The sequence below is a fragment of the Macaca mulatta genome, chromosome 6 (assembly GCF_049350105.2).
Source record: "Macaca mulatta isolate MMU2019108-1 chromosome 6, T2T-MMU8v2.0, whole genome shotgun sequence".
Taxonomy (NCBI): Eukaryota; Metazoa; Chordata; class Mammalia; order Primates; family Cercopithecidae; genus Macaca; species Macaca mulatta.
In genome coordinates, this window is record NC_133411.1 from 82,911,189 (window position 1) to 82,925,595 (window position 14,407).

A 14,407-nucleotide genomic window follows, 5' to 3' on the forward strand; every position below is an offset into this window, starting at 1 on the left:
CTCTCCTGAACATATGTAAATATTTACATAGCCCCTACTAAATGCCATTTAAGACTGTATTTGGTGTAAGGCAATAGGATGTGTTTAGCAGGAGGAGTGGATTTGTTCAGGGGGTGCAACAGACGGGGACGGGAGAAGAAGGCATGTTTGATAGTCAAAATGCTGGCATACTTCCTGCACAAGGAAGTCTATATGGCTAAACAAATAGTGCTGAACTAAACAAATAGTGCCGAAGGTCAGGTGTGAACAGTGAATTACATTGGCAGTCAGGCAGGGGGATGGTCTGGGATATGGTGGTGAGCAGTAAAAACTACAATAGCTACCATGAACGGTACCTACTATATGCCAGGCACTGTTCTAGTGCTTTTCTCCTATTAACTCATAACAGCCTTTGGAAGCAGTTCTATTATTATCCCATTTTATAGATTAGGAAACAGACTCAGATTAATTCAGTTACCCAAGGGGCACGTAACTGGTAAGTGGCAGAGCTTTGGTTCAGTCTCAGGCATCGAACTCTGGAGTGTGTGCTTTCAACCATTGTGTTAGATGCCTCTCAAGATAGGTAAGGTCCTTGCTATCGTAGAATTTACAGTCTAACTGGGTGAGCCAGTCAAACTAATAAGTATTAATATCTAGTCTGCCAGGTAGTAATAAATGTAGTGAAGAGAAAATTGGGTGAGGAATTTTAGAGGATGATGGGAGCTGATGTTTTAGCTAGTGTATTTGTTTGTTCAGGCTGCCATAAACAAAATACCACAGATTGGGAGGCTTAAACAACAGAAATTTACTTTCTCAGTTTTGGAGGCTGGAAATCCAAGAGCAAGGTGTCAACATGTTTGGTTTCTTCTGAGGCCTCTGTCTTTGGCTTTGCAGATGGCCCTTTCACTATGTCCTTCTGTCTTCCCTCTGTTGAGCATGCAGCCCTGGGAGCTCTCTGTGCCCTAAGCACCTTTTCTTATAAGGACAGCAGCCTGGCTTAATCACCTCGTTTTAACTTAACCATCTCTTTAAAGGCCCTGTCTTCAAATACAGTCTCATTTTGAAGTATTAGGGGTTAGGACTTCAACATATAAATTTGGGGAGGGGAACACAGTTCTGCCCATAACACTCTGCCCTCTGCACCGTCAAAATTCATGTCCTCCTCACAGCAAAATACATTCACCTGCATTCAACAGCCTAAGCCTTAACCCATTCTACTGTCAATTCTAAGTCCCAAATCTCATCTAAATATCATCTACATCAAGGCGGGTGAGACTCAAGATACATGATTTGTCTTGCGGCAAAAATTCTTCTCCAGCTGTGAACCTGTGAAACCAGACAAATTATTTGATTCCAAAATACAATGATGGGGACAGGCTTAGGATAGACATTCCTATTCCAAAAGGGGAACTTGGAAGGAAGAAAAAAGGGTCATGGGTCCAAAGCAAATCCAAGACCTAACTGGGCAAATTATGTTCGATTTTAAGGCCTGAGAATAATTCTTTTTACATGATGATCTGTCCTCCAGACCCATTGGGCTGGCAGAATTTCTTCAAGGCCCCAGGTGGTTGCCTTGTTTTTGAGGCCTTGGACAATGACAGCCTGACTCACTGACACTGAGACAGAGACAGCCTCCCTCTTTGAAATGGAAGAGACACTTCCTCGCCCCCTGGTCCTGAACACTTTCAGTGTGGGGTGAGAGTAGCAGCTTTAGGGACCATTTTTCCTTTTTCTTGAAGGATAATACATGCTCACACCCAGAGCCAGATAGATCTATTGTCCCATCCTGTAGCATCTCAGAAGCCTGCTGTTGTGTCCTGTCTCTGTCCCCTTTAGTCCAAGTCAGCAGTGTTTCTGCTGCTGGTAGAACCCCATCTCTATTCCTGCCTTCTGTTGAGATGACTGATTAGATCTGTGAGTCCCACTGTCACTCTTTAGGGAGCGATTGTTCAGTCACACCGTTGGTGCCCTCTCTAGAACACATTCTCATTTTCTTGCAATATGGATAAGCTGAGAATTTTCCAGATCTTTAAGTTCTGGTTTGTTTAGCCTAACAATTTTATCTTTAATTTCTCTCACTTCTCTCGCACTTTGCTAGAAGCAGGTAAGGAGAAAGGAAAGTGGCAAGGAAAGCACAGCAGGCTTTCAACACTTGGCTTAGAAATCTCAGCAGAATATCCAAGGTTGTCACTTACAAGCTCTACCTTCCACAAAACACAAAAACGCAATTCAGCGACGTTCTTGGCCATTTTATAACAAGGATTGCCTTTTCTTCAGTGTCTAACAATACATTCTCATTTCCGTCTAAAATCTCACTAGAATCACCTTTCATGTCCGTATTTCTAGCAACAGTCTCTCTTAGCATCTGAGTCAACGTTCACTGCAACACAGTTTGGGGAATCTTGCCAAACTCAACAGATTATACTATATCATCGCCCCCTGAAAGAGAAGAGTGAGACGTAAGTCCTCTGAAGTCTCCTCCACTCCTACTAGATCTTGAAGTCATATGTTGATTCTTTTCATGGTATTGTGTGCCTGCGTTTTAAGGAAAATAGCATTCTTAAAGCAAAGCAAAAATTTTACTAAATTAAAAAATTAGCCTTTTATGTCACTTTCTTAGAGTGAACCAAGTAAGTTTTGTATGAGAGAAGGATGGGGGCCCATAGATGCACACCTCAGTTTTGCAGGGTAGGTTCCTACAACCACGTCCCCCTGAGCTAATAAGGCTAATGGAATCATGGTGGCAGTTTTGCACTGGCCTCCAGCTGATGAAAAGTTTTGCCATGAGAACTTAACTTAGTCCTTCTGATGCTTTTACTGCCTGTTGACACAGAAGGTGAAAAATGACCAACTATGCTACACATAAAAACAAAGGCCACATATTCTTATATTCTTTTAGAATATGTCTTATATGCTGATTTTTAAAATATTAGGGGAAAAATTGACTTGTGATACTTGGAAGTTCGTAGAACAGGGCACTGCATTAAAACAGGGTTTATGCAGATAAAACACACTTTTCTGTTCTTGGCCAGCAGTTCTACTGTCAGAATACTTATTCCATACAGCACTGTATGATACAGACCAAGATTTATAGTTGGTGATTTCCTGAATAACAACTCAGATAGCAAATGCCTCCACAAAACAACTTTCATATGTTCTGCAAGGCACAAAGTAGTATAAAAGAAAGGATTGTTTGTTCCTGGATTTTTGTGGGGTGGTTTCTGTTTTTTCTTTTTCTTTTCTTTTTTTTTTTGTCTCCCACAAGACAGAATTTTTCTTCTTTCCCTAAAATTTGAAAGATTTCTCCTTTCTCTCCCCTTCTTCCACAAGTAGTCCCACCCTAAAAAGGAAGATGCGGTTCTCTAGCAACCCTTAAGTTGCTCATAAGAAATAGCTTCAACTTTTGCTTTGGGGCAAGACATTCACATATTGGGGTTGTGGGCCAATAAAACTAGTCAACAGAAGGAATGAGGAAGAAGCAGTGAATGTAAGGACAGTATTGGGGAGGAAGGGGGAATATTCTGGTTTTCATTTCTGTAGATTTTTAGGCCAAATTTGAAGACCGGCTCTTGAAGACACATGAAGTATCTCTAACTTGATTTTATGTATGCACACTTTATGTACTATCTGTACATAAGCCATAGACATATAGATTGGACTAGAATTGAGAGTTCAGAAATGAACTCTCACTTGTACAGTTAATTTTCAATAAAGGTGCCAAGACAGTTCAACAAAGGTAGTCTTTTCTTTTCTTTTCTTTTCTTTTCTTTTTTTTATTATACTTTAAGTTCTAGGGTAAATGTGCACAACGTGCAGGTTTGTTACATATGTATACATGTGCCATGTTGGTGTGCTGTACCCATTAACTCGTCAGGTAGTCTTTTCAATAAGTGGTGCTGGGACAACTGGGTAGCCACATACAAAACAATGAAGTTAGACTCTCACCTCACACCATATACAAAAAGTAGTTCAAAATGGATCAAAGACCTAAACTAAGAGATAAAAGAGAAGAAAACATAGGCATAAATATGTAACATATAAAACACCAAAAATATAAACAACAAAAGAAGAAATAGATGAATGAGACTTCATCAAAATAAAAACATTTTTCCTTCAAATAACACCATTAAAAAAGTGAAAAGACAGCCCACAGAATGGAGGAAACACTTTCAAATCATATATCAAATAAGAATCTTGTATACTGAATATGTAAGGAACTCTTATAACTCAAAAATAGGAAGACAAATAATTCAACTAAAACATGAGCGATAGATTTGAAAGACATTTCTCCAAAAGTATATAAATGGGCTATATGCATATAAAAAGAAGCTGAATATCATTAGCCATCAGGGAAATGAAAATCAAAACCATAATGAGATGCCACTTTGCATCCACTAGAATGGCTGTAATCAAAACGACAGAAGAGTATTGGCAAGGATGTGAAGAAATTGAAATCCTCATACACTGCTGGTGGGAAGGGGAAATGGTACAGCTGTTTTGGAAAACGGTCTGGAAGTCCTAAAAAGATTAAACATAGAGTTACCATATGACCCAACAATTCTACTCTTGGGTATATACCCAAGGGAAATGAGAACATACGTCAATGCAAAAACTAGTTCACAAGTGTTTATAGCAGTATCATTCACAATAGTCAAAAAGTTGCGGGGGAGGGAGGCGGGAATAACATGTCCAAAAACTGATGAATAAATAAATAAATGTGACATATCCATACAATGAAATATTATTCAAGAAAAAAATATGAAGTCCAGATGAACATGGATAAACCTTGAAAACATTATGCTAAGTGAAAGGTCACAAAAGGCCACATATTGTATGAGTCTATTTACATTTACAGGAAATGTTCAGAATAGGCAAATCTAAAGACAGTAGATTAGTGGGTTAGGGGCTTGGGGGTAAATGGAGAGTGACTGTTTATGGATATAAGGTTTCTTTTTTGGTGTAAGGAAGATGTTCTAAAATTGATAATGATGATGGTCTTTCAACCCAGTGAATATACTAAAAACCATTGCATTCCACGTGTTAAACGGGTGAGTGTATGATGTGTGGATTATATCTCAATAAAGATGTTAAGCCACACACAGTCATATTACATAATTACACAGTTATATTGAATTCCATTATAATTTTAGATTTATGGACTAACACTGAATACTCAGAGTATTAAGCGACCTGTTCCAGTGCATATAGCTGGTGATCACAGAGCCAGACTTCCTGAACATCAGGCCAGTTGTCCCTCCGTTGTGATTGTTATAGGAAGTTTGACCCCAACATACCATACAAGTCACACTTAAAACTTGTATTGGTGTGGCCAGGTACCACTCACTTGTTCATGTAACAGATCAGCAAGCCCCTGAAACTGAGGTCAGCAATGGCAATAGCAACCTGCTCCTGTAAGGTTCAGTAGTGTAGGGTGGGGATGAGGAGACACAAGAGCTGCTGCTGCTTTTTTTTTTTTTTTTTTTTTTTTTTTTTTTTTGAGTCGGAGTCCCGCTCTGTCGCCCAGGCTAGAGTGCAGTGGCCGGATCTCAGCTCACTGCAAGCTCCGCCTCCCGGGTTCATGCCATTCTCCTGCCTCAGCCTCCCGAGTAGCTGGGACTACAGGCGCCCGCCACCTCGCCCGGCTAGTTTTTTGTATTTTTTAGTAGAGACCGGGTTTCACCGTGTTAGCCAGGATGGTCTCGATCTCCTGACCTCGTGATCCGCCCATCTCGGCCTCCCAAAGTGCTGGGATTACAGGCTTGAGCCACCGCGCCCGGCCTTTTTTTTTTTTTTTTTTTTTTTTAAACCAACAAGAATGACCTTGAAAACAAGGGGTTCTTTACCACACAATTATTCAGAATTATTCAGGAACCCTGACTGATGGAAGTTATTCTACCTTCTCCAGCCAGCAGACGAGGAGGAGAGAGAGGAGGCTTATCCATGGGAGGTTTTCCTGAGCCACCTTAGGGTGGTGCACCCCTCACACTCATTTCCCCACACCTTCTGTGGTTACAATGCCGTCACTTGGCCCCTCACAGATGCCGTGGGCCGACGAATGCAGACTCTGACCAGCAACTACTCTTAGTTGAACAATTTGGTATTGAAGCAGCTACGGTTGTCTGGGGTATATACCCTGAGGTTTGTTGTCTGTCGCATGCCAGGAAAATTTAGGACATGCCAGGAAAATTTAGGACATGCCAGGAAAATTTAGGACACATACACAAGGAGTTTAGGAGCAGAGGTTTAATAGGTAGAAGAGAAGAGGAAGAGAAACAGCTTCCTCTGTAGAGGAAGGGGTCTCCCAGCAGAAAGGACCTGCTGGTGGTGAATGCCCCGAGTTTCATAGTAGGGTTTCAAGAGCCGGTGTCTGATTTACATAGAGCTCATAGATTGGTCAATCAGGTATGATGTTTACATGGGGAAGGCTTGTTGCCCCACCCTAATCTTCTTATGCAAATGGGCTTTCCAGTTGATGGGGCCATCTTGTCTGCTCCTTTACCGTACAGGTGGCTGACAGAGAAGGGAAGGTGGAGCCGCCATCTTGAACATGTCTAATCCTTAGTTCTTGCTGGCATTCACCTGTGCAAGCTCCCAGCTTGCAGGCTGCTGTTCGTTAGAAAATGATTTGGGGCGGCTTTTCATTAAAAAGAAAAACCTTACCAAGGACTCCCATACCCTTGCTATCTGCCTGAGTGATTTCTTCTTAACTCCTGTATCGCTATCTGTGCTTGAAGTTTTTTCCTTATACTAAAAAATCGATCCAAAGGCTAGTCAGCCCACATGATGGCTGTGCACAAGTTTAGAAGTTGCATATCGTGGCTCCTGCTTCATTGTGAGGGATTTTAATACCTTTAGAGCAATGTTAAGTACCTAGTCTGACTGGTTATTCTGTCAGCAGAGTCTGTCACCTGTCCTAGAAGAATAGTCTTGTTTGTTGCTCATATACCGGCTGATGATTGATAGGAGTTTCCGAATTGTATTTTATTGGAAGGATCTTTGAGAGCTCTAGGCCTGTGGGCCTTCCTGAGGAGGTGAATGCATTTGAATAGGCTCTAAGTTTCCTATATCCTGCCTCTGCCCTGCTACAGCACTACAAGGGGAAACCTGGACCATTTACTGTGCCTGTTGCAAGGTAGGTGACAAAGAGGGAGTTCTGAGAGAACAAACGAAGCCCCAGGAATCTACTCAACCCTGACAGTGAATATACTATCCTCTGACCTTATACTGAAACAGTGACAACATCTATGTCTCCAAGCCGTGGAACTCTGACCGCTACTCTGGAAGTAGCCCTGGAGTATTTTGTTACCACTTTTGTTTTACACTAGGCCTAGACTGGAGGATTCAGTTTGGTGAGTTGTGAGAAATTAAAAGTTGGAATTAGAGGAGCAGAGGCTGGCCCCTGTCAACTTACTGAGCTGGGTGGCCTTAGCCTTTTCTGAGCTTGGGAAAACCTCAGATACCACGTCAGAACATCAACAGAATCTGAGAACAACACCGGAAAATCATCAGCAAATGGTGATCCCGATAGCACCTCTTCTTTATGGAGCGATCATGAGAAGATTCCATGATAATCCCCATAAAGTATCAAGTCCAGATTTTGACACAAGATCGTGCTCAATAAATGCTAGCTGTCATTGATAATAATAGCATCATCTTTTGACTTTCAAGGCAGAGAAAAAGAGGTATCTCCATTGATGCCTAATATTAAAAAAAGTAACACTTCGTAAATCTTTGGCAATATCTTAAAATATTTTATGATGTAACTGTGATTCTTGGAAAACTTTCTTTTTAGCAGTCAGAATCTTTCATAACCATATGTTAAGTACTTGCTTTGTGTAAACAGGTTGCCAGGCACAAAGGGATCATAAAGAGAAAGAAGAAATGGCCTTTGCCTTTGAGCAGTTCATAATGTCATAAGAATTAGCTATGGCTATATTTTAAACAGGTTATAGCTAACCTAAGTTTTTGCTATCAATGTTTTATTATTTTTTTTCTTAATTTTTTTTGAGATGGAGTCTCACTCTGTCGCCCAGGCTGGAGTGCAGTGGTGTGATCTTGGCTCACTGCAACCTCTGCCTCTCAGATTCAAGCAATTCTCCTGCCTCAGCCTCCTGAGTAGCTGGGAATGCAGGCGCCCATTACCATGCCCAACTAATTTTTGTCTTTAGTAGAGATAGAGTTTTGCCATGTTGGCCAGGGTGTTCTCGAACTCCTGACCTCAAGTGATCCGCCCCTCTCAGCCTCCCAAAGTGTTGGGATTACAGGCCTGAGCCACCATGCCTGGCCTGGTATCAGTGTTTTAAACCAACTGCACATATATACTAATAAAGACAAAAATGTGATTAGCTCTTTTTAAAAACAAGCCCAACTCTAAAATATCATACTTCAGAGCTTTTATTTTTGCATCCTGCCCCTTGCTCCCAATTGTCAGCTTATCTCCCCCTACTCTTGCTACCAATTGTCAGTTTACCCCCAACCCTACCCCTCACACATATCCCCCAATTACCAGGTTGTTATAAAACATTCATATATTTTTGTGTATAAGATGATTTCTTGCATTTTTCCAAGATAATTATTTGAAAATGTAATTATTTGAAAACAGATTGTGTTTTACCGTGAAATCACCTAATACCCTAATTAGTTTATTTAGCTTAAAAACTTGGTCTAGAGCAGTGGCTCTTAACTTGGCCACATTTTTTTTTTAAGGCAGCATTATTATTTATTTCTTCTTTTCAAAATTTAGCAAGTCTGTGGTATTCCTACTTCAGTTTATTTGACACAAGGCTCAAATGATATGTGAATGATATGCATGATATGTGAAAAGGAAGTTCATCATCATCACATCTTACCTGTTCCTTGTTCTTCCAGTTTCACAGCCCCTTAGAATGTTAGAGCTGGCAAGGACTTTATCAACAAATTCTTCTCATCACCAACACCCCTCCTTTAGCAGAGGAGAGAAACTGAGGCTCAGAGAGGTGAGGGGACTTGCTTACAGTCACACCACCACTATGTGACTGACTCTTGGTGCAGAACCCTCCCTTCAACCACGTGCCTCTCCCTGGCTGGTAATCTCTGTCTGTTTTTCAACTCCCTTTTCTGAGATGTCACCAAGTCCTCTTACTGTTTCCTGGAAATGTCTCTTGGTTGTCTTCCTTCCCATTTCTTCCTGGCTGATCCCATCCCTCAACACCTCACAATGGGAAAGGCCTGACAGAGGACTTGGTCTCTGAGGCATCCATTATACCAGATGAATTTTCTCTAATTACCACTGCCAGCACGTCACTCCTCTTCTTTGAGGCCGCCAGGAGCTCCCTGCTTCTTGTGGCTACAAATGTCAACACCTGTCCTTGCGTGCTAGACCTTCCAGAGCCTAGCTTCACGGTGAAGGCCCAGCTTCATTGCTCTTTTCTCCCTGTGAGCCCCAAAGGCCCACTGTCTTCCTGGGTTTTCTTCGTGAGTCAGCCATGTTTCTTTTATGCCTTTAGTTTCTGTTCTCCCCAGCTTCCGGTTCTCTCCCTGCCTTTCCAACTATAGCAGGTCCTCCAATAATGTCGTTTCATTCTATGTCATTTCTTCATAATGTTGATGAAGAAAAAGAAGGGGCCACTGTGGAGTTCGTGTGGTCTCCCAAGGTCCACGTGGGTTTTCTCTGGGCACTCGTTAGACGTGCGTGTTAGGTTAACTGACGTGGCTACATTGTCCCCACTGAGTGAGTGTGGTGGGGGGGTGTGTGTCCTCCAGTGGGAATGCATCCTGTCCAGGGTTAGTGCCCCTCACCCTGCCACCCCTGAGCTGCTGGGATAGGCTCCGGCCACCCAAGACCCTGAACTGGAATAAGAGGGTGAAGAATTATCTTACTTTTTGTATTTTTCCAGTCCCTTCATTATACTAAAAGTTTACATTAATCTTTCTTAATTGTATGTATAGCTCACATTTATTTCATTGTTTAACATTGAGGTGTTTTGGTCTTTATTTAGAAGTTTGGTGATGTTTTTGTGGCCAGAAATATGCAATAGGAACTTAATTATTTTTTAGAGACAGAGGCTTGCACTGTTGCCCAGGCTGGAATGCTGTGGCCTGACTACAACTTACTGCAGCCTCAAACTCCTGGTCTCAAGCAATCCCCCTACCTCAACCCCCTGAGTAACTGGGACCACAGGTGCCTGGCTTTTTTTTTTTTTTTTTTAAGAGCCAGGGCCTCACTGTGCTGCCTAGCCTGGTTCAAACTCCTGGCCTCAAGCAATCCTCCCACCTCACCCTCCCAAAGTGCTGGAATTACAGGCATGAGCCATAGCGCCCAGTGTAACTTGTTTGTAGAAATTCGCCTATGGTAAAATTGATTTTGTTATACATTATTTTGCTTAAATTCATAGTTTCCAGGTAGGTGAGGACTTACTGTACTCTATTCTTCGAGGCCAAGTCCAGGTTCTACCACCTTTTTAATGTTTTCCTTGATTGCTGCAGTGATAACCCAATGATTCCCCTTTACTCCCAAACTTTTTCTGATTATATCCTACCATGTAGCATTGCACATCATAGCCTGTCATATGGTTCTCTGGCTTTTCCTTAGAATTGTGTGGCCTTCTCAATTATATTGAATGCTGTTTGAAGGCAAGACTTATGTTTCTATTTTTATCATATATACTATTCCCTTCCCATCCATTGGAAATATGTTGAAAGATCCTCAGTGGATGCCTGAGACTGAAGATAGCACCAAACCTTGAATATACTGTTTTTGCGTATAGATACATACCTATGCTCAGGTTTAATTTATAAAGTAGGCATAGAAAGAGATTAACAACAGTAACTAATAATAAAACAGAACAATTATAACAATTGTAACAATATATTATGATAAAAGTTCTGTGAATATGGACTCTGTCTCTGTCTCAAAATATCTTATTGTACTGCACTTACCCTTCTTGTGATGAGGAAGGGATGGGAGTGGGACGGCATGAGATTTTATCACACTACTCAGAATGGTATGCAATTTAAAACTCATGAATTTTGTATTCCTAGAACTTTCCATTTAATATTTTCAGACCTAGTTGACCTCAAGTAACTAAAACTGCAGAAAGTAAAACCTTGGATAACGGGGGACTACTGGATTCCAATTCTATAATGCCTAATAAGTGGTCAGTAATAACCACTTATTAGGGGCTTGTTGAACTTCTAAAAGTTGTTATTCAGAGCTACAAGTGGTTCAGACATATTATAGTGTCAGCAGCTTGGGTTGGGATCAGTTGTTAATATTGGGGCACGGTGCTCTACTGTGTTTCAAGTGTTGGCAGGACCAGTGGCTATCGTGTTAGTGATCCTCTAAGGAGACTGTCTCTATAGATCTGGTGCTCACGCTAATAGTTGGGTTTGTAGATCAATAGCTGAGTGACAGGGAGGCTGGGAACTGCACACCAGCATCTTGAATCTTCCAGTAGGTAATAATTACTTGAGAAAGGAATATCCTCATAACTCTGGCAGATCCTCAGCACACCATTGTGACATGTGAACTGGCCTGTCTCCTCTTCCACTGTAAGTCCTTGAGCCGGTAATGACCTTGGTGTCTTTTCTACAATACTGGCACAACATCTTAAGGTTTAATCTGATCTTTGTCTAAAATATTTTTTTCAGAACCCATTAAGTACGGTATCTTCCAAAAAAAGAGAAGTGTGTTGTCATAAGTTCCTGGTATTGGAAAAAGGAGTCTGTATTATTTAAAGAAGCCTTGTCTGCTTACTTAATTCCGATGCCCCTTTTCCATGCCTTCCTACCTTTCCTGGTAGTCATTCCTGGACTGAGGTAACTGCAGATTTTATAGTACTTTGGACTGTGCACTCCCCAAGGCACAGCCCCTAAAAGAATTGCCTCTGCCGAAGTCTCATAAACTTGGAATTATTTTTTCTTTAATGTCAGCAGGACTAATTCCACCCATACAAAATGGTTTGGCCTTTTCCTTCTTTGGCACAAAAAGAGACTTGGCAGAGGCTCAGATAAAGGTGAAGTTGATGAGCTCTGGCATGGGAGTGAGCTCAGCGCTTCTGGGCTTTCATTCCCCCTGTTCGTCTCATGTTCGAAATCCTCATTCCATCCAGAATGTCTTCCCTTCCCACCAGTGGCACCTAAAGATGTTTCAAATCCTGCTTCCTTTGTCTCCAACACACACAGCGAAATGCTGAATGCCTTCATTTGCAGAAAGTTACCCAACTGGAGTCACTTTAATATTTTTTTAATCTTTTTAGGTGGATGGAAGTTTGCTTAGTTGAAGAATTGCCACCAACCACTGAACTGGAAGAAGGGCTCCGGAATGGAGTTTACCTTGCAAAGTTAGCCAAGTTCTTTGCCCCGAAAATGGTATCAGAGAAAAAGATCTATGATGTGGAACAAACACGTTATAAGGTAACCAAGATCTAATTGGTTTTGGCTTCCAGTTAAAAATGAAAGTTTGGTATTTCATATCCTCTCCCTTCTTTTAGTGTTTCTGTAAGGATTTTGGGGGCTGGGGGATGTCTTTGGAGCCTGTTAATAGCATTCCTGAGGCAGCAGCAGTTTTAAAAAGCGAAGTGTTTCTATTTCTGGTCTGATGCTGAGAGACTTCTGACTTATGGGGCCTCCCAGTGCCTCCCCCAATTATTCCTTCATGGAAGTCAGTTTTGACTTTATTAGTGCCAGTAAAGGTAAAAGTGGGGGCATGCTACCACTCCTTTTTTCACTTGAACTTGTGGCCCTAAAGAGTTAGGGCCAATGTGATAAAACAAGTAGGAAGGTCGAATGATCAGCCAACCGTTCTTTTCCATTTGATGCTTAAAACAAAATATGACTAACCATTTTGTGTACAACTAGTTTTAAGAATTGTTTCAGGACTAATTAGGGAAGCATCAGAAAATAAAAATCTATCATAGCCCTTTTAGAAACATCACAACAGCTGAGTGTGGTGGCTCTTGCCCATAATCCCAACACTTTTGGAGGCCAAGGTAGGAGGATTGCTTGAGCCCAGGAGTTCAAGGCTGCAGTAAGCTATGGTCACACCACTGCCCTCCAGCCTAGGTGAGAGTGAGACCCTGTTTCTAAGATAATAATAGCAAGAAGAAGAAGAAGAAGAAAGTTCAACAATAAAAACCGCACTGTTATTTAAATTTGGAAGAAGCAGGAGAAGAAAACAAAATCAAACACCAATTTTATAGTAATAGAAATCCCGATTTTTTAGAGATACATATCAAAGTATTTAAAGATAAAGTGATACATCTAGGATTTGTTTCAAAATAATTGAGGGGAAGGTAGACAGATGATAAAAAGCTGGCCATGAGTTCATAACTGTTGAGTTGATTGATGGTTACATAAGAGTTCATTATACTATTCTGTCTACTTTTTTACATTTGAATTTATATATTCAAAAGGAAAAGGAAAAAGAAAAAGCAAATGCCAACCTAGAAGGCTCCTCCATTAGCAATGTATCTTCAAAACAGAATTTTTAAATGTCTGGTATTCTATTCTGCAATTTGTGACCTCTTGTCTGCTGCAGGTCAAGGTTTCTAAAGCTTCTTTGAAACTTGATCTTTATTTGTTTAATGCATTCAGTTCTGTATATCAATATTTTTTATCTGCAGATTTTCAAGTATTCTGAACAGTTATTTCTCTTACAGCTATATGTTGAGTATAGTTGGAAAAGGAATTATTTCCCATTTATTGCATAATTCATAGTACCCTTCACTTCTTGAGGCAAAATATATTCTTTAAATATGTACATTAAATACAGGTAGAATGTTTGAATAATCTTTAAGGTTAACAGTAGAAAAGATTACTTGTCAAATTTATTTTGAGTCTGTTTTTCTAGTCTAGTCAAAAAGGTAACCGAGCACAAGTTTTTGCTTTGAATAATGTTATAAATAAAAACGTTTACATTTTTTAAAGTAAATTTGTGTTCATGAAGTTTCACTCCAGAGTTCCAGCTCATTATAACCTTCCACAGGACTTTAATAAAACAATCACTTAGTCAGCTAAAATTAAAGTTTAGAAAATTTTTTTGAGAAATATTTTTAGAAATTCAGAGAAGCCCAGAAAAAGACCATCTGTATCCTCTCTCCACAACATAAATATTGGTTCACATTTTACACTACATCTTGTCTTTTTTTCATGGCTTTTATTTTGGTTATAATCAAGATCTAGGTCTGTCAGTACCAACACGTATGTAGACTTGATGATAGAGTTAAAGTGTAGTTGGGGTAGGCTCCAGCTTGACTGAAAGGGAATTACAGATTTTCTTTTGGCTTTCTTGGACTGTGAGAATCAAGCTGGGAAGATAGGCCCTTCATGGAAGTGAGCCTCAGAGCAGTGTGTGAGCCAGTTCTTTTCTCTTCCTGGAATATTGTATACCTTGAATATAGGAGTGTCCTTCCAGACCAGCTTGGGGCCCTCATGGACAGTTGCCTCATGG

At 40.7% G+C, this 14,407-nt stretch overlaps 1 protein-coding gene across 5 annotated transcripts in view; it reads left to right on the forward strand.

Annotated features, from left to right (window-relative positions):
* IQGAP2 (IQ motif containing GTPase activating protein 2) overlaps positions 1–14,407 on the forward strand; it is a 310,132-nt gene that overhangs the window by 149,372 nt on the left and 146,353 nt on the right. For 4 of the 5 annotated variants that reach the window (XM_015140297.3, XM_078004903.1, XM_028849526.2 and 1 more), the window contains exon 3: positions 12,216–12,372. In XM_015140297.3, the coding sequence (XP_014995783.1) occupies positions 12,216–12,372 (157 nt within the window). Of the gene's footprint in view, positions 1–6,970; positions 7,112–12,215; positions 12,373–14,407 lie in introns of those variants that run through there. The other variant, XM_078004904.1, reaches the window with a different exon arrangement.